This window comes from Nematolebias whitei, chromosome 16 (genome assembly GCF_014905685.2).
Source record: "Nematolebias whitei isolate Nwh7 chromosome 16, NemWhi1, whole genome shotgun sequence".
Taxonomy (NCBI): domain Eukaryota; kingdom Metazoa; phylum Chordata; class Actinopteri; order Cyprinodontiformes; family Rivulidae; genus Nematolebias; species Nematolebias whitei.
The window spans coordinates 11,265,205-11,291,060 of NC_056513.1; the positions used below are offsets into that span (position 1 = coordinate 11,265,205).

Here is a 25,856-nt window from a genome sequence, read left to right on the forward strand (position 1 = left end):
CACAGAAATAAAAGCATAAATAAACAAGTGAGTAAGTACTTATACATAAACACATAAATAGTGACACGTTCTTTCTACCTGCTGATTGATACCCAGATAGCAGTGGACTCTGACCTCTGATTTTTATTTATTTAATTATTTATTTTTACTAAGAAAAAAATGAATGTATTTGAAATTCGACCTCTGAACACAGAAGTGAGAGAATTTGAAACGCTTCTTTCACACTGACAAATAGTGGGCGTAGAGAAATGTAAATGTAAACTCACTTCCTGTCAAGTTTCATTTTCTTAGAGGGAATCTAAGATGTGGACCCTCCATAACCTGCAGTTCGTCTTGTTCAGTAAGTCGTTTACACAAAAATACTGACATTTGTTTGCATTTATGAGTTGTTCGACACAGACGGCAGAGAACCAAACCTTGTAAGTGAAACTTTATTTTATTGGGGGCTGCCATTGCAATGCATGGAAGCCACCTATTATTCTACACCCAATAAGGGTTTCTTTATTGTGTGAATGCCATTAATGCCTAAAGGCATTAATGGCATTCACACTATAGTGATTCACTTGTTCTTCCGTGCGTTATTCGGCATCTAACTACTCCCACAGTTTTTGTGCTATTTCAACAAATCATACATAAAACATTCAGCTGTTTTAGGACATGTCTGCTATGACTTTTGGTAATGGTGCAACTTTAGCTTTTTGAGATATTTAGCAGGCAGCACGGTGGCGCAACTGGTAGAGCTGCTGCCTCTCAGCGAGCAGGTCCCTGGTTCAAACCCCGGTCCAGGGGCCTTTCTGGGTGGAGTTTGCATGTTCTCTCCGTGCATGTGTGGGTTTTCTCCGGGTGCTCCGGTTTCCTCCCACAGACCAAAAACATGCATGTTAGGCTGATTGGTAACTCTAAATTGTCCTTAGGTGTGAGTGAGAGAGTGAATAGTTGTTTGTCTCGTTTGTCTCTATGTGTCCCTGTGATGGACTTGCGACCCGTCCAGGGTGTACCCCGCCCCTCGCACAGTGATTGCTGGACATGGGCACCGGTGAACCCCGTGACCCAAAATGGAATAAACGGGTAAAGAAAATGGATGAAAGAAATGGATGGAGATATTTAGCTTTTTCTGGCATTATAACCGTTTGGAGCCATTTTGATGCACAGCTACCTCAGCAAAAACACAAAATTGACTATAACTTGGTCATTCTTTGAGATATTGAACTATTAAACAGAAAATCATTGTTGGATTTCCTGATGCATGCTCAATAATCCAGGTAGAAAAATCTAAAAAAAGTTAAATCTGGTCCTCTGGACGTTCAAAAAACAAAATAAAAAAATGTAGAAACGTTTCGTCTTGCATCCGAAATACTTCCTCAGTCTGAGGTGCTGTATTCAGCTCAGTCTTATATATACAGTATAGTCTGATATATTTGCAGTTTGACTCCCATCACCCTTTGGAGCACAAGTTAGGAGTCATCAGGACTCTGTATCACAGAGCAGACAGCGTCGCCACTAACTCAGGAGCCAGGCAGAAGGAGAAATCCTACACAAAACAGGCTCTAGAGCAATGTGGATATCCTAACTGGGCCTTCCTGAAAGCAGAGAAGAAACCCAAACAGGACTCCAGTCAGCCAACAGGTGAAAAGGAGGAACCCAGACCCAGACCAGTGGTCATTCCATATGTTGAGGGAGTATCAGAGAAACTGAGACATTTATTTTCTAAACATAACGTCCCAGTGGCTTTTAAACCCCAAAATACATTACAGCAAAGACTGGTTCATCCCAAAGATCCAGTCCCCCGGCACAAACAGAGCAATGTTGTGTATGCTGTTCAGTGTCAGGAGGGCTGTGATCAGTCTTACATCGGGGAAACTAAACAGCCACTGGCCAAAAGGATGGCCCAGCACAGAAGATCAACATCATCAGGCCAGGACTCTGCAGTCTACACTCATCTCCAGGCCAGCGGTCACTCTTTATGAAGATGTTCACATTCTGGACAGAGAGGAACGATGGTTTGAGAGAGGAGTAAAGGAGGCCATCTTTGTGAAAATAAATTGTCCATCATTAAACAGGGGTGGAGGCCTCCGTGTTCAACTGTCCCCCTCTTACAATGCTGTGATTGTTAGTATCACTCAGCCCTCTGTGAACAGTAAACAGCCATCAGTGTGCTAATGATCCATTGTTAGGCTGATGGTCCTTCTTGAGCATGTGATCAGCTGGTTTTGGTTGTCAGCAGCAAAACTGGTTGATCCACTCTGAGAAGGTGCTATTTAAGAGACTGAGCTGAATACAGCACCTCAGACTGAGGAAGTCTCTCGGATGAGAGACGAAACGTTTCTACATTTTGTTTTATTTTGTTTTGCTTTGTTTTGTTTTTTGAATGTCCAGAGGACCAGATTTAACTTTTTTAGATTGTTGGATTTGTTTGAAACTCACAGAAAGTAATCAAGAGATGTATCTCCTGAACTGATGAGCGTTTGAAGCCATTTTGATCCAAGATGGCTGCCACAGCTACCTCAGCAAACACAAAATTGACTATAACTCAGTCATTCTTTGACATATTGAGCTGAAATTAATTACAATTGTAGCTGAGAGCGAGTTGTAATACATTCCTAATGAAAATCAAATATCCAAGATGGCCGCCTTAGTTAAAAGAGAAAAAATATATAATAACTCGGCCATTTTAAGAGAAATTGAGCTGAAATTTGGCGTATTATTAGCTGAGAATGATCCCTAATAGATTCAGATTAAAAATCAAAAATCCAAGATGGCTGATGAAGCAAAAAAGGGAAAACACTATAAATTGGTCAAATTTAGTGATATTTAGCTGAAACTTGGTGTGGTGATAGCTGAGAATGTTTCCTATCGAATGCTGTATCAAAATCAAAAATCAAGATGGCCACCAACGCTACTTTTAAATGGCTTTAACTCAGCCATTTTTACACATACAGACCTGAAATTTGGTGAGGTTGTAGCTGAGAACATTCCCCATCACGCACTGAATTCAAATTTAAAAATCCAAGATGACCACCTTGGCTAAAAGAAAAAAAAACACAACTCGGCCATTTTTAGAGCTATTCAACTGAAATTTGGCGATTTGGTAGCTGAGAAAGATGCTTAATAGTCTCTGACTGAAAATCCAAAATTCAAGATGGCTGCCTTAGCTAAAAGAGAAAAAATTACATAACTCAGCTATTTTTACAGCTATTCAGCTGAAATTTGGTATAATGGTAGCTGAGATAAACACAATTTACTATCAAATCAAGAATTTAAATCGGCAGCAGCCTGGCAGCCCTCGTCAAAGTTTCTCCAGGAACGTTCTAGTTATCTCTTTTTATTGTCTTCCAGCTGCTCTGAGTTGTGCGACCTGTGCTGCAGGTTTGATTCACGTGTTTGGATATGAAGGCCGAGGTGCACGCATATCCTGCTCGTACGGTCAGGGTTATGAAGACTACGAGAAGTACCTGTGCAAAGACAACTGCGGTGACAGTGACATACTTATTCTTACATCACAAACGAACGGAACAAAATATTTCATCTTTGACGAACAAACAACAAGAGTCTTCACGACGACCATCGCAGATCTTCGTTTCGCCGATGCTGGGAAGTACTGGTGTGGGGTGAGTAGAAGCGGAAAAGACATCTACACCGAAGTCAAGCTGGAAATACAACCAGGTATGTTCAATAACAGCAAAAGAATGGCAAAATAAAATCGGACTCCAAGTCACTGTTCTTACACAATGACGTCACCTTTAAGTTTTGTTTCAGGCTGTTTTTGTTGCAACAACTCGTAAAAGGGCTTTTCAACTGGTGGCTCATGGGCCACATTCAGCCCGTGGGTGAGCTCAGTCTGACACACCCATGAGTTCATTTAAAATAAAACTAAAGTTTAAATCAGAGAAACAACGATAATAAAAATAACATTTAAAACATCCTAAATGGCAAATATTTCCACCAGAGACGTGATCGCTGACAGGATTACACAACTCAGTCCGTCTGATAATGAAGTCGTTTGAAATTAAACGAGATTTTAAATCCTAAATTAAATTTATGTTGTGATAATATTTGCTGAATGCCCGATCCTTGAGGTGTTGACTTTTAGTAAATGTGGCCGCAGAACAACTACACTAAATTGCCCCGTCATAAGAGCATACTGTACAGTAAGATAAATTCACTGTATTTAGAATATTAAAAACATTTTTAGACATTGGCAAAAAAACAGAAACCTCAAGTTATACAGGACTGTAAAAGTCACACTGGAGCTGATGGATGAAGTGACTTTTTTTAATGTGGATGCAGGGTTAAATAAATAAATAAATAAATAAATAATCAGGTGCAGCAGTTCACAGAGGAATCACATCAGGAAACAGGCAGCTGAGGGTCAGACTCTTATCATCCATGTTTCCGTTATTTATGACTCATTTATTTAGATTTTTTTTTTTTTTTTGTCTTTAAGAAATGTCAGTTGTTTTGCTCATTTTTCAAATTAGTTTATTTAATTTCAATTTAAAAGCTCACTGAGCATAAATGAATGTTAACGGGCAGTCAGTGTTAAACACAATGATTTGAGGCTGCTTGTGAGACTGAGTTTGTGTGTGGCTCCTTGGACTGATGAAGTCCTTTGGATGAAGGATGAAACATCTCAACAACAACAACAAAAAAAGAAACTGTCCACAGGACCTCACTTTACTTTGTTGGATTTTTTTCACCTGGATTATTGAGCATGAACTTTGATGTTTTGAACCACTTTGCCTATGGCTGCCTCAGTCGAGTTGATGGGGGAGGGGGCGGCCCCCAGAAACCATCAGCTGCTTGATTCACTATGTGGGTGTGCTGCTTGTGGGACTGAGTTTGTTTGTGGCTCCTCAGACTGATGAAGTCCTTTGGATAAAGGACGAAATGTCTCAGCAACAAAAAAGAAGCCATCCAGATGACCTGACTAATCTGAGAATCTTGAATTTAGCATTTCCTGAAAGCATTTTGGGTTGAAAAGACTAAACATCTGGTTCATAGACGGCTTTGAATGGACTAAATGCAGCCTTGAGGTGAACGTTTTGTAGACGTCTAAAATCAGACTAAAATCAACATCTACATTCAGCTGAGACTGGTCTACGTCTCAAACTAACGACCGCTACAATGCATCATTTCTTGCTTTTTAAAGACCAAACAAGCACCAAACATAACGGCAGTTCCACAATGTGAAAACAACAATAACAAAATAAAACCTGTAGATCTTTGTCCTTTATGATGTCCCTGAGGTAATTTGTTCTCCTCATACACCCTGTGAGGTTTAAAGGTTCTATAACGTATAAAGCGAAATCAAACATTTATGTTTTTATCAATCATTTAATGATAAATATGTAAATTGGTTATTTATTTGTCAGAAGTGTTGTGTTTTCTATAACAGCTTGGAAGATGTTTTCTCTGAGGTGTGCTACTCTTGAATTGGATCGGAATAAATTAAATGAGCTCTTAGGACGCGAAAGGCCCAACGGCTTCAAGCTGATAATCATTAAAAATCCAAAGAAAGTAAAACGAAAGTTTTGGCCACACTTCTTTTAAACACTTATGTGGCTTCAATATGTTTCCTTTAATTAATTTTATTTTTTATTTTTTTTACCAGACAGCTGCTGCGACAATGTGACTAAAGTCCAAGGTGTAGAGGAAGGTTCAGTGTCCATCATCTGTCCGTATGAGTCCAAGTACCAGAACAACCTGAAGTACATGTGCAGAGGAAACCAGCGCTCCACATGTCTGCAGCAGGCGCTGATCACCTCTAACACCAGACACAACGGACGAGTCACACTCAACGATGACAAGAAGTCAAACACATTCACAGTGACCGTTTTAAATCTGACCCTGGAGGATTCTGGGTCGTATCTCTGTGGTGTCCAAAGAGAAACGGGACTGGATGATTTCTCTGCTGCTGAACTGGAGATCAAAGGTCAGAGGTCACACCTAAAACCTGAAATGTTTGTGAATCCAATAATATTCTCTTAGAGATTATCAACTACATTAGCTTAGGGGCCAAAATTATTCTCTTTCTTCTTCTATGGATTCTTGTTGTTGCTGGTTATTGTTGTTGTTGTGGTTTATTTTTAAGTTGTTGCTTGTTGTTGTTGGTTTTTGTTGTATGTTGTTGTTTGTTATTTCTTGTTGGTTCTTGTTGGTGGTTGTTGTTGTTTGCTTGTTTGTTTTTTCGTGATTGTTGTTTGTTGTGGTTGCTGTTGTTATTTGTTGCTGGTTGTTTGTTTATTGTTGTTTGTTCTTGGTTGTTGTTTTTTCTTGGTTGTTGTTGTTTGGTTGTTGTTGTTATTTGTTGTTTATTGTTTGTTGTTGTTGTTGTCTCACAGTTGTTAAGTCTGATGTTAAAGGTGTCATTTGGTGATTTAGTCTGTGTCTTTGGCCAGAATGTTAATTGATTTTAAAAAAAAAATGCTAAAAAGTGTTACAGAACTGAAAAACAATCATTTAAAACAAATTTATAAAAAGTTGTTACCGAGGCATTTGGCGTCATAATTTACTACTTCAAGCACCACCAGCAGTGATTGATTGTTAATTTGGAGAATAATATTTGATCTTATCAATGAAGCGTGCACACCAGAACTGGTCCTCTTGTTCAACTGCTTGTTGACAGAAGTATCTAATCAGACATCTCATGGCAGCACCTCGGTGGAGTTAGGCATCATAAGGTGACGAAGACTCAAGTTCAAACCAGGCAGCACATTGAGGAAGAAATTGGATTTTAATTACTTTAGATGTGGTTGTTGTCAGACGGGCTGGTCCGAGTATTTTAGAAACTGCTGATCAGCTGGAACCTTCACATGCAACTATCTCTAGGATTTACAGAGAAAGGTCCACAGAAGAGAAATTATCCAATGAGCATCAGTTGTGTGGACCAACATGGCTTGATGTCAGAGGAGAACGAGCAGACTGGTTCAAGATGACAGAAAAGCAACAGTAGCTCAAATATCGACTTGTTCCAACCAACGTCTCCAGAATACCATCTCTGAACTCACAACAAGTGCAACCTTAAGGCAGATGGGCTCCAGCAGCAGAAGACCACACCGGGTGTCACTCCTGTCAGCTGAGAACAGGAACCCAAAGATACAATTGGCATCTTCTATAACACGTTCTACGGGTTGACTCGTCAGACCAGGGAAAGTTTTTCCACTTTCTTAGTGTCTCCAGTCTTGGTGAATATATCATCCTTCAGGAAATTGTGGATTGGTACCTGCCATTTGGTAATCACTGTTCTAAACATGGCTGAGAGGTAACGAAGCGGTCATGTTTGATTATTTTCTGAAAAGAATCAAAATGTACCTTTAATTTTATACCACAAGTATATTTTGCAAGGAAATGCACAGAGATTACACTCCATCAGTTCTTAATCCATTCAGTCACTCCGTTACACATATCTGCCCCTTTTGAATCCTGTCGATGAACGTTTGATCCTCCGCTGGCATGTGGAATTTGAAAGTTTCCTCTGGGTACGTTCGCACCAGTTTAGCCGGAGGGCTGATGCCATGTCTCAGCCCAAGCTCATTCCATCGTATTGCTTACGTTGTTTGTGTATCTCTGTAGCGACGTCGTTGTAGAATCTCACCCTTTGGTTCTTATAGAGGATATCCATCTTTAGTTGCTTTGAATGCAGCATATTTTTGTTTAAAATTAAGAAACCTCATAACCTGACTATAAACCTGACTTGGTGGTGCTTCTGCGTTTCTTTTCGGCCATACGCGATGAGCTCGTACAAGAATCAGTGGGTTTGTCAGGGCAGGCAAATTCTATACCTCTGGTATCCAACTTTCCAAAAGCCACAGGAGCCTCGAGCACCATCAGGGAGGTTCACCAATCTAAGGTTGTTGAGACGAGATCTCATTTCTGTGTCAACCACTTTCTCCTCCATTAGCTTGTTTGTTTTTTCCATGCTCCTTTGTGAATTAACAACGTTTGCTCGTCTTCCATTGTGGATAAACATTCCTCTGACTTAAACGTTTGGCACACTCACTCACGTCTTTTTGCACTGTTGCTATGGCTGTCATAGCACCATCGAATTTTACAGAAAACTCGGACTTTGAACTCTTTATTGCTCCAAGTATTTCCTCTTTGTCGTTGGATGAGTTATTCCTTTCGTCCATGTTAGCTGTTAGCTCCTCGTTAGCTTCCTTGCTATTGTTCGGCCACTTGCTAGCTATTTTGCTAGCCTCGCTTGTGCTTGGTTCCACGCTTTGCAGTCCAAAGTCTGACAACCTGCATTGCTGTTATCGATTTATCTTTGCTCGGTCTTCCAGTGCAACCAAATCAAGCTCAGTTGGAGTGAACCATTTTTTTTAAAGGGAATTTTCAGGATTCTTGTCAGGAGCAGTGTCTAACGCAACCTTCTACCTCATTGCCATACCTGGAAGTTGATGGTCCTTCTTTTACATGTGAACAGCTGGTTCTGGCTGTCAGCAGCAAACAGGTTGATCCACTGTGATCAGGTGCTATTTAAAAGACTGAGATTGCTGCAGTGTCTCAGACTGAAGAAGTCTTTTTGATAAAAGACGAAATGTGTCAACAAAGCAGAATCCGTCCAGACGACCTGACTCAACCTTGTTCGATTTATCTACCTGGATTATTGAACATGCATCAGGACGTAAAACCATTTTCTCTTTCCATCCTTTAGAATGGTGCTGTGTGAAATCGAAAAACATAAAAGGGACCTTGGGTCGTCCAGTGACCTTGCAGTGCTCTTATCCACATGAACATCGCAACAACAGGAAGTTCATCTGTAAAGGAGAGCGACGCAGCAGCTGTGAAGCCGTGACGATGGACCAGGACAGATTCACGCTGCACAACATTTCCTCCAGCTTCTTCTCTGTGACGATCACAAAGCTGGAAGCTGGTGATGCTGGGACGTACTGGTGTAGATCACAACCAGAGTGGGCTGTTGGAGACTACACCCAGTTTCATCTGGCTGTAGATAAAAGCAGCACAGGTACATTTTAAATAAAGATAAATATAATCTTTTTTGTTTGTTTGATTCAAGTGTGGAGATTTAGACCGAAGGTGGAAAAAAAAACTTACATTTCTAAGTCTGCAAGGAAGTTTCATTAAAACACAGATACTTTTCCTCCAAACACAACCAGTGTAGGGCTATTTTCAATTAAAGTAATTTGTTAATTTATTTTAATTCAAATGGCAGTATCAGCTTAAAACCTGAGTTGACCTGAGATCAAGATGTGTTGGCAGAGTTCATAGTGCAAAATTAGTGATACAGTTCAATAAAAAATGGAGACAGTTCAAGGTTAGTTTTTAAAGTCAAAACATGATAACAAAAACCAACAAAGTCCATGAACCAGTTTGACATGACTGTCGACGAGGGAGAGGGACAGCACCGGAGGAGGGGGAGTACCAAAGAGACCATCTTAGCACCAACATAACTGGTTTGTTCCACTTTGGAATAAGCTGTTGGGGAAATAATCAGTTTTGTGTTGTGTTTCCTTGACTGATGAAGCCTTCTGGATGGAAGGTGAAACGTTTCAGCACAAAAAAAGAAACTGTTCAGATGACCTGACTGAAAATCATTGGCATGATGACTAAAGTAAAGCTAGATGCTACTCTAGAGGTTAAAAAATAATAATAGTGATAGATGATAGTTTTGAGGCTCATATGCTTGACAGCTAGTCAAGTCGTTGCACTTTTTTATTTTAGTAAAAGAACATTCAGGAGCTCAGATTCTGTTTGTTGGCCAGTGTGGAGAAAAAGAACAGAATGCAACATGACGACGGAGGCTTGAGGTTCTTTCAACAACACATAAGACAGAAATCTCTAAGAAGAAATACAGACACACACAAGGAAACCCCGCGGACCAAGAACGAAACAGAAGAAATAGCCGAAAAGAACTTATTAGTGATTTTGTCTGCACACTCGTAATATTATTTTTAGACCACTTTTTTCCAACCACTAGAGGTAATAATAGGTAAAAGTGGCTATTATTGAGACACTTGACTTGCCATACAGAGCCACCTTCGTCTCACTCCAGAACTTCTGGAGCCAGCATCAAATCAACTGCATTTCGCCGCACCGCCCAGGTGACATGCAGCTGATTTGACCATTAAAGTGCATTTATTAAGAAAAAGTTCAACTGAGACCTTTACTATAATGTCAAACAATCAAATAATTGTTTTTAGGTGGTAATCTTGTTAAATTTCGACGAAACGCACAGCGAGTCCTCTGCTTCCATGAATCGATTTTTGAAATGCAGCTGATTTGACCAATATATGCATTTACTAAGGAAAAGTTAGCGTGTGTAGCAGTGTGTAGTGTTTTATCATCAAAACGTTAAATCTGAACATATTTTCATGACTAAGTTTCACCTTCTACTATTAACCATTAACTTGCAGTTTAAAACCCAAGTTTTTTTTTTGTTTTTGTTCAAAAATAATAACAAAACATTTTTCCCTTTTATTACATTTCTGGATTGGAGGAATTGTACAGTTAGAGGAAAAATACATGTTACATTCAAATTCAAAAATACTTCATTAATCCCAGAGGTTAATTAAGTGTTGTCATAGCTCATCATCCTGATTTCATTCAAGAGTTGTTATAGATGCTGATAGTTGTGGGCAGGAAGGATCTCTTGCAGCAAATCCAAAGAATCTGGTCACAGATACCGACCCGTCCACCCAGATCCAGTTTGCCGTCAGATCTGACGGGCCTCTCGGTCCTTCTGGGCAACATCACGGACAGACAGCTGAAGTTGCCAGGGGATGATCCCGGTCCTCTTGTTGTCATGAGCCGACTTTCCCACCACCTCCAGGATCTCGACGGTCAGGTACTCGAATACCGCCGCCAGGTTGACGAGAATTCGTCCACGGCACCTCCTTTTCAACTCGTTTGGGATTTGGGGCTGTAGTTGAGGTATTTGAGCTTTTGAGATGTTAATCAGCTGCTCCTGGTTGTTAAAAAAAACACCTTGTTGCCACGGTCTCGCCTCATAACAAATGTCCAAAAGTAAAAAGGGTTCAGTAAAAATCCTTCCAACTGCACAGCATATGATACCAGAGTAAACAATCATCTGAAAAAAGTGATTTGCATCCAGAAAAAATATAGGAATTAAAGCTTTCAAAAGCAAAAACTCAGAATGAAAGTAATAGAGCTACTCCAACATGCAGCCACCTTGAGCGGCGCAATTCTAGTACATGTACATTACTGTATTTTTCGGACTATAAGGCACACTTGAAATCCTTTAGTTTTCTCAAAAATCGACAATGAGTCTTATGCATTAATTCTGGTTGTGCTTACTGACCTCGAACTGATTTTATGTGGTACACGGCGCTCAAAAATCAGTCAAGATGAACTTGTTTCGCTTATTGCACCTTATAATCCGATGCGCCTTATAGTCCAAAAAATATGGTACATCAATACAATACAGATGTTAGTAATGGTAATATTGATATTTGGATTGATCTGTACACCACTACTACTCCGTAGGTAAATAGATATTGCAGAATTGGACAGGTGTTGAATCTCATAGAAGTCATTTTGGTAATAAAATGTGAGGGAATTTGAAATAAACGAGAAAAACGGAATAAGACAAAAGTCAGGAATAAATATTGTGGATCAAGCAGGGAGGTGCAAAACCTCTTCTAGACTGTCAAGTTTACAGTTTCAACCTAATTAACTTTTCATCTGTATACTTTATTCAACAAACCTGAGCATAAAAACAATGCGTCTAAACTGTTGGTCTTCCTGATCCTAAATAGCTCCTCAATAACTAGTAAGAACTAGTAATTGTGCTGCTCAAGGTGGCTACATGTTGGAGCAGCTCTGTTACTTTTATTCTGAGATTTTGCTTTTGGAAACATTAATTTCTCTTTTTCTGGATGTAATTCACATTTTTTGGATGATATTGTTTCCTCTGGTATCGGATGATGTGCAACTGGAAGGATTTTTACTGAAACTTTTTTTCGTTTTGGACATTTGTTATGATGCGTAACCATGGCAACAAGGCAGTTTTCTACAACCAACAGCAGCTGATTAACATCTCAAAAGCTCAAATAATATCTCAACTACAGCCCCAAATCTCAAATGAGTTGAAAAGGATGTTCTGTGGACGCATTCTCATCTACCTGCCAGCTGTGCTCGAGTGCCTGACCACTGAGATCCTTGAACTAGCAGGAAACACGGCTCATGACAGCGGAAGGACAGGATCGTCCCTCAACACCTACAGTTGGCTGGCCGCAGCGACGAGGAGCTCAGCAGACTGCTGGGAGGAGTGTCCATCGCTCTGGGAGGAGTTCTGCCCGGCATTCAGACGGTCCTACAGCCCGGGGGAACTGAGAGGCCAACCGAGTATGGGTGGACGGATCGTATGGCAGCTGCAGCCAGTTTCTTAGGATCCACTGTGGGCTGGACCTTTACAAGAGATCCTTCCTGCCTACAGCCGTCAGTATCTATAACATCTCTTAATGAAATGAGGATAACGAGTTACAACAACAAATAATTTCCCTTTGGGATTAATAAAGTATTTTTTAATTGAATTGAATAGACGTCACATCTGTGAAACTTTTTTCAGTCACTTCGGCTGTTTCTGGACCGGAGGTAAACAAACTTGTGGTAGTTGGCAGCTGATGATGGGGTGGGGGTATTTTTGTTTTGGTTGTTGGTTTCTGGACTCAGTTATGGTTCAGAATGGAGGAAATGAGAGTAAATAAGGGGAACTCCACCACAGAAACTGCAAATGTGTTCTCTTTCCAGCTGGTCGTTAAAACCAGTTAGATAGTGGTTACAATGGAAAGCATAACATCTTCTATATTTTGTCCGAGCATTTCAAGTTTTTTTTTCTCTTTTCTGTTTTTAAACTAGTAAACTCAAAGTTTATTTGACGGCTTCACTGAGACTCTTATTAATTTAGGATTTTACTCCAAATCTCTATAAAACTATAAAACCCACAGATTTTGACGGATCAAACTGTATCTAAAAGCTGAATTTTTAATTGTTATTTTAAAGACTGAGACTGTTGCATTTACAGTTTGGACTCTGGGACTGTTAATTAATAAAATAAAATAATTTTATAATTTAAGAAGGGGAAATCATCTTTTAGTACTGGTAAAAAAAAAAATACTGCATATTATGCATGTTATGTTTTGGTAAAGAGTGAGGAATTATATCTCTACACTGCCTTTTATGACTTAAGTGTACTTTTTCCCTATTTTATATACAAATTGTAATGAAATATAAAAAAAGGCACATTTAAAATATTTGAATCTTCCTGCCACCTCAGCCCAGTTTTGACTTTTAACACAAAAATGACTCTGACTTGCATGCAGGGCCCTTGTTGTAACATTAATTTCAGCTTCTGATAAAAAGTGTCATGCTGTAGAAGATGTTGAGGAAGTGAAACGTGTATTTATTCATCTTTATTTTGGTTTATAGTTTCAGATGAAGCGCTTTATGCTGTTTCTGCTGCAGCGCTGCTGACAGTGATAATCGTCCTGGTCACAGCTTGCAGGCACAAATTGTGCAAAAAGAAAGGTGACTTAAGTTTTTTTTATTTCTTCATCACAAGAAACATGTTCAAGCTAACAAATGTGTGATCTTTAGTGATTATTTCTCCTTTTTTTGCAGAACCATTTGGAACCAATATAGAAGTTGTAAACTCTGAAAAAGGGATGGATGCAGAAGATGTAAGAAAACTGAATCTGAAGCTAAACGTCAGAAAGAGCGGACACCTCTTTATAGGAAGCTACAGCAGTTTTTTATATTATTGATTTTAAAACAGAGTACAGTCTCACTCTCAAATTAACTTCTCTAACGCCTCACGTGCACTGAATAACTCGCACATTTCCTTATGCACTTTGACATTGACACATTTATAACTAGTTCTACTGAGACAGCTGCTTCAAACTGCAGTTTCCCTCACTTGTTAGACGCCTTGGAAAAAGGAGAGCTTGTGGAAGTTGCATCGAAACATGCTGTTAAGCTGTTAGCGGGGCTGTGGTAACCTGTAGATGGAAACAAACATTTCACCCATTCTGATTTGTTCATCTTGTCTCGCTCGGGAGCAAACACAAACACTTTTAAGCTCTGTGCATCAAAATATGTCTAGAGTGAGTGGTCTATATGTTTCAGATTATATTAATGAAAACCAGTTTTGAAGCAGGACTTACAGTCTTTTGCTTATTTTTCCAGATTTATGAAAATCACAATGCTATTGTAATACGATCGCAGCAGCAAACCTCCGAACAGCAGCGGCCTGGTTCTGACGTTGAAGAGGCAGATTATGAAAACATCACATCAGAAGGAGTCTACTGTAATGAACCCTTCCATAAAACCCATCGTGTCAAACACTGAGGCTCAGACTTATCGGTTTGTGTATCGTTCAGGGGGTGCATTTGTTGTACATCCAGCTAATAGTGTGAATGCTTATGATGATTGTGATCCTGGTGAGGGAGTGGTGGCGGAGAGGTTAGAGAGGTGGGCCGGTGATCCGAAGATCGCCGGTTCAAGCCCCGGCAACATCAAAATTGTGGGTGGGGTAGGTGAAGCACCCACACTTGCTCCCACCCTCATTCACCCCACCCTAGGCCCATGAGCAAGGCCCACATCTGCTCTCTAAAAAAAAACAAAAAAACTAAGAGTTCTCGTGGCTCAATGAGACGACCTGGATAAATAAAGGGTAAATGAAAAAAAGATTGTGATCCTGTTTATATTTATTATTCCGGGTTCTTTACTTCTGTACGTTATTCGACACGTGTCGCATTCCACAATTTTTTGTGCTATTTCAACAAATCAAATATCAAAACGTTCAGCTCATTCAGGACAATCCTATGACTTTTGGTATTGGTGCAACATATAGCTTTTTGAACTATTTAGCCTTTTCTGCCACCGTTTTCCTCATAGAAAATGAAATGAGCTCATTTTACATCCTTTAAATCTGTTTACAACCTTTTACTGCTCCTTTCACATTTTGTTCTGGTTCAGCTTCATTGTGCAAAATAAATAAAAAATTAAAAAAAAATTAAAAAAAATCATCTAATTTCAGCTGTTCAGCTGTTTTGTGCTCCTTTCTGGTTTAGTCTGCTAACTAGAACATTTTTGTACTTCTTCCCATATCCTTATGCATGCTCAATAATCCAGGTAGAAAAATCTTAAAAAGTTAAATCTGGTCCTCTGGACATTCAATAACATTCAAGGACCAGATTTAACTTTTTTAGATTTTGTACTTCTTCTTACTTGTTTCGTCTAATTTCAGCTTGTTTTGCTCCTTTCAGCTTATTTATGCAAGTTTCAACTATTTCAGTTATTTCAGCTACTATTTAATTGTTTTGTGCTAATTTGAGCTTTTTCAGCTAATTCCAACTTTTTTCAGCCTAATTCAGCAAAAAATGTACTCTCCACTTCATTTAGGTAATTTAAGCTTCTTTCTGCTTCTTAAGCTACTATTCAGCTGTTTTTTTTTTGTTGTGGGAAATGTCTGCTTCTTTCAGCTATCATCCACTTGTCTGTGCTCATTTCTGCTTTTTTTAGCCTAATTGGGCACAATTGTGCTCTCTCCACTTTCTTCTGGTAATTTAAGCGTCTTCCTGCCTTTTCAGCTACTTTCAACTATTTCTTCGCTACTTCCAGCTTTTATAACTAATTTACTCATTTTTATGCTCATTTATGTTTATTTAAACCAAATTCAGTAAATATGCATTCTTTGCTTTCTTCTGCTAACTTAGGCTTGTCCGTTTCAGCTACATTTCAGCTTGCTTTTAGCTAATTTCAGCCGTTTCTTCGGCAATAAGCATTCAAACTGCATTTCTGCAGGAAATGCAATTTCTCGAGTTCAGAAAAGTCCTCACAAAGTGAGCATTGCATCTCCAATGGGACGTCAACCACACAGCATCTCTACACTGGTGCAGTCAGCCCACATTTCACTGAACTGTTGCACCCTTTAGAGGAAACCCTCCCATAAATAACTGCCACAGCAAAAACATCTGATTCTTAAAGGCCAGTGCAGTTCGCAATTTCTAGGCTATTTAGTGGGAAACAGTTCACGTTTCTTAAACAAGTGGCTTCTGCAGGTCAGAAGGAGGAAAAAAATGAGGAAGTTTAACAGTTTGCTGCTTCATAAAGAGAGAGCAGTGATGTCAGTAAAATTATAGATCCTGTAGTCTAGTGATGAATGTCAGGCGTTTTTATTTACAAATAATATTGTCAAAAAGGTGTAAAATCTGTTTCATATTTAGGAGAAACAAGCACACAAAATGTGGTTGAAGAACATTCAGCTGACAGTGATTCACTGCCAGACATCCAGATTTATCTAACAAAACTGAAAGTAATTATTTTGTGTGATATTAAAAGCAAAGCCACAGGTCTAAAACCATGACCAAAAGGACATGTGTTTTATAAGAAGTAAAAATAAGGATGCAATAAATAAAAATAAAAAAAGAAGCCTAAACCATTACTTGTTGATTTAGAAATGCCTTCCTGAATGTGTTTCCTCCCTGGAACAGTCAGATATTGTTTGTGTAGTTTAAAGATGTATCTTTTGTAACTGGTTAAAACATGAAACTCATGTTGTACCCCTCTAAACATTTTGTGGCTAAGATTTTGGAATGGTTCTGCTGGAAGATTCTGGGACATCTGGCAGCCTTTTCTGTCATTTGTTAAAAAACATGTCAATGCCTGTATAGACTATTTATTATGTGTAACTGATCCGGAGTGGAAGGGGTACGGTGGGAGGTGATTTTGTTGTATGTTCTTTGTGTGTGTGTGCTTGTGTTAAAACAAAAAACAACTTAATAAAACGATTAAGACATGGAGCTCACTGTGAGAAGATGTGTTTATCTTTCTGTCATTTTTGTTACGTCTGTGTTCACAACAGATTGTCTTATTTAAATTGTGCTTTGAGGACAACACAGATCTGCAGTATTCTGCATAAAGAGTTTATAGTCATCACTTCTGCTGAACCTGATGGGCATATTTGCACCAACATATAATTAACGCAACTTGCTTTCTGATTGCGACACTAAAGGACTCAACATACTCCAGACTGAGTCCTGGCCAGGGGGCCTTTCTGGGTGGAGTTTGCATGTTCTCTCCGTGCATACGTGGGTTTTATCCGGGTACTCCAGTTTCCTCCCGCAGACCAAAAACATGCATGTTAGGCTGATTGGTAACTCTAAATTGTCCCTAGGTGTGAGTGAGAGAGTGAACAGTTGTTTGTCTCTACTGTATGTGTCCCTGCGATGGACTGAAGACCTGTCCAGGGTGTCCCCCGCCTCTCGCACAGTGATAGCTGGATATGGACACCAGTGACCCCCGTGACCCTAAAAGGAAGGAGCAGGTAACAACTAGAAACTTCCTGAAGAAACTTTGACGGGGACTGCCTATTTATAATTAAATTATTATTAATAATAAATATTAATATTAATGATTATTAATATTAATAATAAATACTGATTATTAATATTATTGATTATTTATATATTGTTAATTTATTAATTAATAAAATATTAATAATTAATAATCAATATTAATAATATGCACACCAATAATTAGTATTAATTTTAAATATTACTCAATTATATTAATAATTATTGATTTTAAAACAGATAATTATTTACATGAATAATTTATAATTAATATTTATAATTAATATTACTAATTAATAATAATAATAATAGGTGATAATAGGTAATAATAGGTGCCTTCCTTGCATGTTGAACCAAAATGGCTCCATACGTTACTCGGTTTCTGTGAAGAGTTTTCTCCTATTCATTTCCTGTGGTAAATAAGGCATCTTTGTTAACAAAATATGTCGCCATGGTAACTGCGAATACTAATAAAAGTAACTGCACACTTCCCGGAGCCGGGCCGGTCGTTTTGATATAACTTTTGTGGGGGTCCTTGTTGCGGTTCGGGCCGCATTAAAGTTGAAAAATATATGCTTTTCAGGTGTAGAATAATAAGTGGGCAGTCACCAACTAGTTCCTGGAGTTGAGGAAATATTGCGTCTTTGTTCGCAAATTACGTAACCATGGTAACTCGAAATGCCAATAAAAGTAAAAGCACACATCCCGGGGCCAAGCCAGTTGTTTTGATATAACTTTGTGGGAGTAGACGCTGTGGTTTGGGCCGCATTAACAGAGACAGAAATGTAGACATTCTTTGGAGGTGTAGAATAATAGGTGCCTGCCATGCAATGCAATGGCAGCCCCCAATAATGGATGGATGGATGGATGGATGGATGGATGGATGGATGGATGGATGGATGGATGGATGGATGGATGGATGGATTGATAATGGTAATAAATGTGTGGATGGACTTTGCAGTTGAGCAACAACTTTTTTGAATTCATGAAAATATTGTTATCCAATCAAATTCTTTTAAATGTATGTCTCCAGTCAAATACACTCTTGAGGAGCTTGGTTACGACTTCACTGTCAGGAGAGAAGGCACAGCTGAGTCTCTGCAGGATGAGCTTGTTAAATAACTGACAGGAAAATAGACCAGTCATGAAGCTGATGTAGTTTGAGTGAGTTACAGGGGTCTGAACCTTCAGGAATCCCCTGCAGTGAATTTTATTTTGTTTTGTTTTACCATGTGAAGATTCGTGATTCAAAACTCCCTACAGAAATTGTAGTTGCTCTAAAAAAATGAAGGTTAAATGTCCCATTCAGTTTCACATTTACAATTTTCAATATTAAAGGTGTATTTTTGTGTCCTTATAGGATGTTATTTTACAGAAACAGTAAGTTCTGCAGGTTACTGTTAAACTTCATTCTGAATTGTTGAAAGTGCATGTTGTTCTTGAACACTAGAGACTGGGGGAGCTGCAGGGGCTGCTGGGTAGTCTTGGGACATAAATGGGTAGACTTTTTCCAGGTTATGTTTTAAGATAAATTGTCCCTGTTGGTTGTTCTTTTTAGTTTTGGGTTGGCATTTATATTCAAGCTGTTAGTTAATGTAAAAAACAACACTCTGTGTTCAATGTATAAAAGGGTGAAACACGGTTCCGTGAGTTTCTATTTTGCAAAATTGAAAGTGAAGTGACATAATCAGTGTTTCCTCAAGTTAGAATTGTTAAGTTGCTGCTATTATATATCCTGACTTAAGGTCTTGTTTAATGGAACTTACTAGGAATCTCAGATGACTAAATTATCACTGTGGGTATTAATACTTGAATAGTCTCATAAAGTTGTCATTGTAAGTTACTGTGATTACTTGACAGAAGGATGAATGTTGGACGACATATGGTGTTATAATAAATAATGGCCGTGGCTGTGACATACGCAGCAGTGAACACGGAGCTGGTTCATGCACATCAATCTAAAAATACTGCAGATTAAATTAGAAGTATAAAGTTCTCTTGAGACATTTATCCGAGCGGAAATAAAGACTAACGACAGCTGTGAAAACCCTGATATGTGTCAAACATTTTTGCGTCCAAGTCAAAAAGGTGTAAAGTCTTGTGAACACCCTTCAGCCCTGGTGCATGCTGCACAGAATGCTTGAAGTTCTTCACTTTAAACGTTCACAAGTTGCCTCGTACAAAACGTAAGCTATTTTGTCTAATTATGCAGTTTGGCTTTTGAGGACTGAGGACCTCACCTGAATGAAAAGAATTTTAAATAAAACATTTTACTGCAAATTAGAGGCACATTTTGTTGTCCGTGTACTGGCATAGATTCTTAAATTGCATTATTTGTCAAAATTTTCAAATCAAGAAACAGCAACTATGTCGAAATACTTGCCATTTATTTTAGCTAACAAGGATGTTCAGCTGCGTGTAACATGATTACAGTGTATTTGACGCAGATTAGATCAGTCTGAGGAAAATAAGATTCACACATTCATAAAAGGTAAAGAGGTTTATTTACAAGGTCCTTGGGGAGATTATTCTGAAAGAGCTTTAAATGTCTAAGAACTGCAACAGCAAGTCCTCCCATGTGCGCTCACTTCACTCAGTTGGTGCAGGCGGAGGAACGCTGGAGAGATAGCAGCTCCGGCTGCGATGGATGGATGGTGTCATAATGATGGCTGGTGAAGGCAAACCCAGGGGTGCAGGCAGACAATCCAGGACTCAGGAGATAAATAAAATAATTTATTAATAATAACAAAAAAAAACAACAGCTGACAGTGCAGCAAACTTACATAATCTCAGGAGACACGTAGGAAACACAGAGGACCAGGGTGACAGGAAGTAATGCCAGGACGAAGGACTAACACAGACTTTGATACAGTGACAAATGAGACAAAACACCTGTGAGGACACACAGCTGAACCACATCAGGGAAAAGGACAAACCAGGAAACCAGGGAGTGCAGGAACAGACACACAACACTAGATGGAAGCGTACACAAGGAAAACACAAACCCTATAGAAAACAGAAACTAAGAAGGACATAAGACAAAAAACACAACACAAGATGGGGCTAAACACCATGAAACAGACCAATCCTTATGGATGGATGGATGGATAGATGGATGGATGGATGGATGGATGGATGGATGGATGGACGGACGGATGGATGGATGGACGGATGGATGGATGGATGGATGGATGGATGGATGGATGGAAGGATGGATGGATGCCAGGCGAAATGAACCTGTTTTGACAATTAAATAAAGGCATAATAAACACAAGGGGTCAGCTTTGATGCATAATAAGTGCGACTTACATGCTGGAAAATACGGTAGGTGACATGAAGGTAAGTTGGAGAGTGGCGGGACGGAAACTTAAAAAGGTTGATGTGGCTCAAAGGCAGGTTCCAAAGTGGATACAAGACTCCAGGAAGACTTGGTTCCACGCTACAAGGATCACAAGAAAAAATACTGGAATACTGCAGCGTGTTCCTTCAGCCCATATTTAAAGGAATACATTAGGACAAATGTTTTATTAGAGGACAATTAATTTTGAGCTCTTGTTGGTTTCAGATCCCATCTTATGGAATTCTTCCTCTTTCAAGTTGAGTGTTGCAACAGTTTCATTTAATGTCGTGTCATCGTTTTTTTACTAAACTAATTTAACAAAAACAATATAAGTGAATGATATCCCAGAAAATGGACGTGGTAATAAAATCCCAGGAAACAAAAAGAAAACATCCCAGGAAGTCAAAAAGCTATGATATTATTAATGGATGTGACGTTACGCTGTCTGGTCTGGAGGAATGCATTTTGTCGTACGTTCACACACGAAGGAAGAAAATCGGACCTCTTTATGTTCCTGTTTCTTTCAGTGTCATGAAGATCGCTGCTTGTTTTCTGATTGTTTGCAGTGGAAGGATGTCGTGGCGCTCTCGAACTCTCCAGTTGTGCCTCTGCTGTAAGTTTCTTCAGGTTTATGGCGATATAAAATTGAACTAAATCATTTGTTATGTCATGAACTCAGCTAATGTTTGGACTTGTGTGAGGTTCTGACGGCGTGTTATGTTAATCTTTAATATAATGACTTCCTGGTTTAGATTTATGGTGATGACATATTGGAAACATGTTCATTTGAAATGTTTGTAAATACCTTTGAATTACCGTTCTCAGATTTTGTTTTGAAATTAAATTAATTTTGGGTATATTAGTAAAAGATTGGGTTAATTTTATTATCAATAAAACTAAGTTGTAATTTTATTAATTTTCTTTATATATGTTACAAATTATATCATTTTTAAGCAAAGTTTGTGATTTTACATTTTCCTTTCTTCCCAGTTGCTCTGTGTTGTTTAAGCGGTGCAGCAAAGCTGATCCGTGTTTCTGGACGTGAGGGGCGAGACGTAAATGTCTCCTGCCTGTATCAGCAGGGCTACGAGTCGTATGAGAAGTACCTGTGCAAGAACGACTGCAGTGAGGACTCACATGTTTTGATCAGATCCACAGACGTAAAGAAGGACAGATACTTTACACACGATGACAAAGAGAAGCACGTCTTTGTGGTGACCATCTCTGGTTTAACATCCACGGATGCTGGGACGTACTGGTGTGGGCTGACCAGGACTGGATATGATAGCTACTCTGCTCAAGTAAATCTCGAAGTACAGAAAGGTAAAAAGTCAAAACTAACAGGGGAATGACAACTTGTAGTAAATTCACCTACAGGCTTTATTCTGTAATATTTTTTTTCGTAATCATGATTATTTTTATTAGTTATTAAAGTGTGTGCTGATGAGTTTACAACAAAAGAAGATAAACGTTGAAGGAAAAGAAACATTTTCTTCTTTTTGGGGGGACTTCTGGAGAAAGTTGTTTTGTTTTCACAAAATTATTTTAGTTATTTTGTATGGCTTTAAAAGGCTTTATAAATAAAGTATTATTATTATTAATAAAATAGTGTGAAACGGGTGTGGTGGTGCAGAGGTTAGCCTAGTTAGCAAGGTTAGCATCTTGTCCTGAGCCTGGTTCTGCTAAAAGTTCCGTCCTCATGAGGGAGTTTTTCCTTTCCACTGTCGCCTTCATGCTCGCTCAAGATGAGAGTTCTACCATGGAGTTAAATTCAAAGCAGTCTGCTCCTCAGATACATAATGTTAAATTATTATTTTTATATATGAATGTTTCTGTTCAGTGCCCTGAGATGACTGCTGTTGTGACTTTGCGCTACATAAAACAAACCGAAATAAAAACAATCACCAAGTCTTCGTGCGACCCCAGAAGAAGGGAGCAGCCGAAAGAAAAGAAAAAATTAAAATAATGTGAAAACAGTGTGAAGCTTATTAACTAACAGCTGCTTTTTTCTCAGTTTGTCTCTTTCATAGAAGATGATTAGGGCCATCATGACAAAAAGTATGTTTTCATATTGGTCCTCTTCCGCTAGTGTTGGTTTCATTCTTTTTTTAATGTGACAGTGCTCATACCATGACCAGATATGCTGCTCATTAGCATTTTTTAAAAACATTCTTCTAGCTGTTGCCATTTTTTTTTCACTTAAGCTGCAACTTTTAGCATGAAACAAAAAGACACAATTAATTAAAAATGTCTTAATTCTGCCTGACAGCGTGGTGCTGCGTGAAGACAACCTACACCAGTTCCACAGTGGGACATACCATCACTTTGTCTTGTCCTCATCCACCACAACACAGACACAACAGGAAGTTCTTGTGCAAGGGAGACGACCGCAACAGTTGCATTGATGTGGTGACGAGTGGGAGCAGGTTCACTCTGCAGGAGGACGTCTCCTCCAGCTCTTTCTCTGTGATGATCACGAAGCTGGAAGAAGGTGATGCTGGGACGTACTGGTGTGGCTCAGACTCACAGTGGAGCGTTGGAAACTACACCAAGATTGAGCTGTCAGTGGGTAAGACAAAACAGAGACGCTCAACTGGATTTAAATATTTTATGAATGAACCAGATTTGTGGTGTAAGCCCTTCTCAAAAACTCGCATTCAGAAGTCTCAAACCTTTTTGTTCTCCTTCCAGATAAACGTCTAAGAGGCGCCCCCTTGGATAAACCCAAGTTACATGCGAAGCGTTTCCGTGACAAATGTAGGTTGATTTAAATCTTGTGGTTTTTTAATTTACAGTCAAGATGGTCGTCTTCACATTAATGACAAATGAATACAAAACTGTTGGAGAAATTCTCTCGTTTTCTGATGTTTACTGAAAAGAACATTTTTAACTGGCATTTTATTTACAAGGTCTGATTTCCAGACATGTTACATACTGTATAGGCCAGGCTAGTCAACAAAACTGCTCAGGGGACCACAGTTTCTGAAAACCAGCAGCTTAGGGGCTGGACATCCAGCTATTAAAGTCATTATGTAAATAAACCAAGATTTAAATTGATCTGTTACTTTTTAAATGTGTTTATTTTATTGCATTGAATCATAAATGCAGTAAACAGAACCCAAACCCAGAACCCTAAAAAAATTATATATATATATATATATATATATATATATATATTTTTTTTTTTTTTTTTTTTAATGAAGTGGGCTGGATTAAAGGCCTGCAGACCGCCAGTTGAATAGCCCTGATATAGACTATATAAAAACATACATACAGGAAAATATGCATAAAAGCAGTCACAGAAAAAAAAGCCACGAGCTGCGTTATCTGCTCGCTTTTATACTCCTCTCAGCTCAGAGTTCACAGAGTTCAGGTGTTCTTGAAGCCAGCTGCAGTCTTCATTTACACAAACATCTGGTTCATGGCAGTGACGTGCAGTCGGGGGGAGGCAGGTGAGGAGTGCCTCCTCGGTCATCATGACAAGTAAAATACTAACAATGATAAGAGAAAATATATTTGACAACTTGACTATTCTATACAACTGTTTTCTGAATTATTTTAGCACTTCGATGGTCAAATTACTAAATTGCCTGTTTAAACAATGAGAGGCGAGGCAGTGTAGTGCTGTGGTTCACCTCTGGGGGCGCTATGTCATATAAAATATATGAAGTATGTGGTTGGAGCATGCCCATTGCTGTCTCTCTTTATATTGCCAATATACATGTTTGATTACACATGTGCTACACATGTTGATGTTCTACAGACCGTCTAATATATTGAATGAATGTGTGACATATATCTGCTTTGTAATCGGTCATAATCGGTCATTTATAAGAATTTTCTTCTTCTTTCTGCACCTTTTTCATTCAATGTTGTTTTCTTTTTGATGAATTTGTTTTGTTTCTTTTAAATGAAAGAATAAATAATGCACACTGAAAATACACAGGGTGAGGCAGAAAGTACCATGCCGCACAGATAGGGGGCAGTGCTGCTCCATGAGGACAGTGAAACATTGCTGTGTGTTCTTCTGTTGCAGACGGGTTGTAGGGGGGCAAAATATACACATTTAAATTTGTATAGACAAAAAGTAAGATCGTATGTCAAAACTAAAGGATTTTTCTAAACTCGATTTTCAGTCGAAACAGAAGGTTTTAGAGAGAGGAAGTAAAAAAAAAAGGCTAATTTGAAATATAAGCTGCTATTTTGGGTTGTGAGCATCCGATTCCATACGAGTCACCTGTCACAAACCTCACCGCACATCACAGGTTCGTGGGCAGAGATAAAAGGAGATGTTTCGGCTGTTTGGGGCTCAGGGCAGAGGGGAACAATGTTCTCAGCCATAATAATAAAATCATTTAAAATATTTGACCAAAAATTCTCTGACAAAAAAAAAAAACTGATACAGAGAGCGAGGCCTGCCCTGCTTGTTGAGGTGGCTCAAGATAAGACAAATATACTGTTTATGATGCACGTAGTTACACTTTGTATGCTTTTTCAGATATCGCACCAATGAAGATGCTGATTTACATCATTCCTGCTCTTCTGCTGACGCTTTTGCTTGCTCTGATCATAACTTATAAATGCAGGGCAAAAGGTATGCAGCACATACAAAATGCAAAAATAAATAAATAAATATTGTTGAGAGTCATAATGTTAAGTTGAATACATGTTTTTTTTAGGAACTAACGTTCGCTCTGGGAGGAGGAAGAAGTGTGGAGCTCCTGATATGGTGAGCGTGCGCACCATGACTTCTAAACTCACTTCATCAGTGGCTCCAAGAGGCAGCGAAGCTCTTTACACTTCATTTAAATATATGTGGCGCATACAAACACTTAATGGACACAACACGATTTTTTTTTTTTTTTTTTTTTTTTGAGCTCAGTTTAAGTGTAGACACATTGTGAAGTGTTTCAATGAACTTATCGTCATCGCTCAATTTTTTTATTTTTTTATTTTTATTTTTTTTATTTTTTTATTTTTTTTTAAAGAGAGAAGAAAGAAGAATAATTAAATAATAAAAGAGAAATAGATAAAACGAGAGACCACCACGACAAAACAACATGCACAGCACAATGCCACCCACAATATCACCATGAAACATTCGACCTTGCACAAGGAATCATCTAGCTTCCGCCACTACCCAACCTAGCGTGCATCTGTCACAGCACCTGAATCCAAAC

General features: G+C 38.8%; 1 protein-coding gene across 1 annotated transcript; it reads left to right on the forward strand.

Moving 5' to 3' along the window:
- The first annotated feature begins 303 nt into the window (after positions 1 to 303).
- On the forward strand, positions 304 to 24,723 carry LOC119423090 (polymeric immunoglobulin receptor-like). Its single transcript, XM_037690499.1, has 8 exons — positions 304 to 340; positions 3,367 to 3,663; positions 5,612 to 5,932; positions 8,657 to 8,968; positions 21,667 to 21,999; positions 22,946 to 23,245; positions 23,368 to 23,433; positions 24,713 to 24,723. Exons 1-8 carry the CDS (start codon positions 304 to 306, stop codon positions 24,721 to 24,723), a joined length of 1,677 nt encoding a protein of 558 aa, XP_037546427.1.
- The last annotated feature ends 1,133 nt before the right edge of the window (positions 24,724 to 25,856 follow it).

Bases quoted from the DNA above. Each gene is read 5' to 3' on its own strand.
- LOC119423090 (XM_037690499.1), top strand. From the start codon at position 304: ATGTGGACCCTCCATAACCTGCAGTTCGTCTTGTTCA. The intron at 3,664-5,611 runs GTATGTTCAATA...TTTTTTTACCAG, and splicing joins CAAGCTGGAAATACAACCAG to ACAGCTGCTGCGACAATGTG. The intron at 22,000-22,945 runs GTAAAAAGTCAA...TCTGCCTGACAG, and splicing joins AAATCTCGAAGTACAGAAAG to CGTGGTGCTGCGTGAAGACA.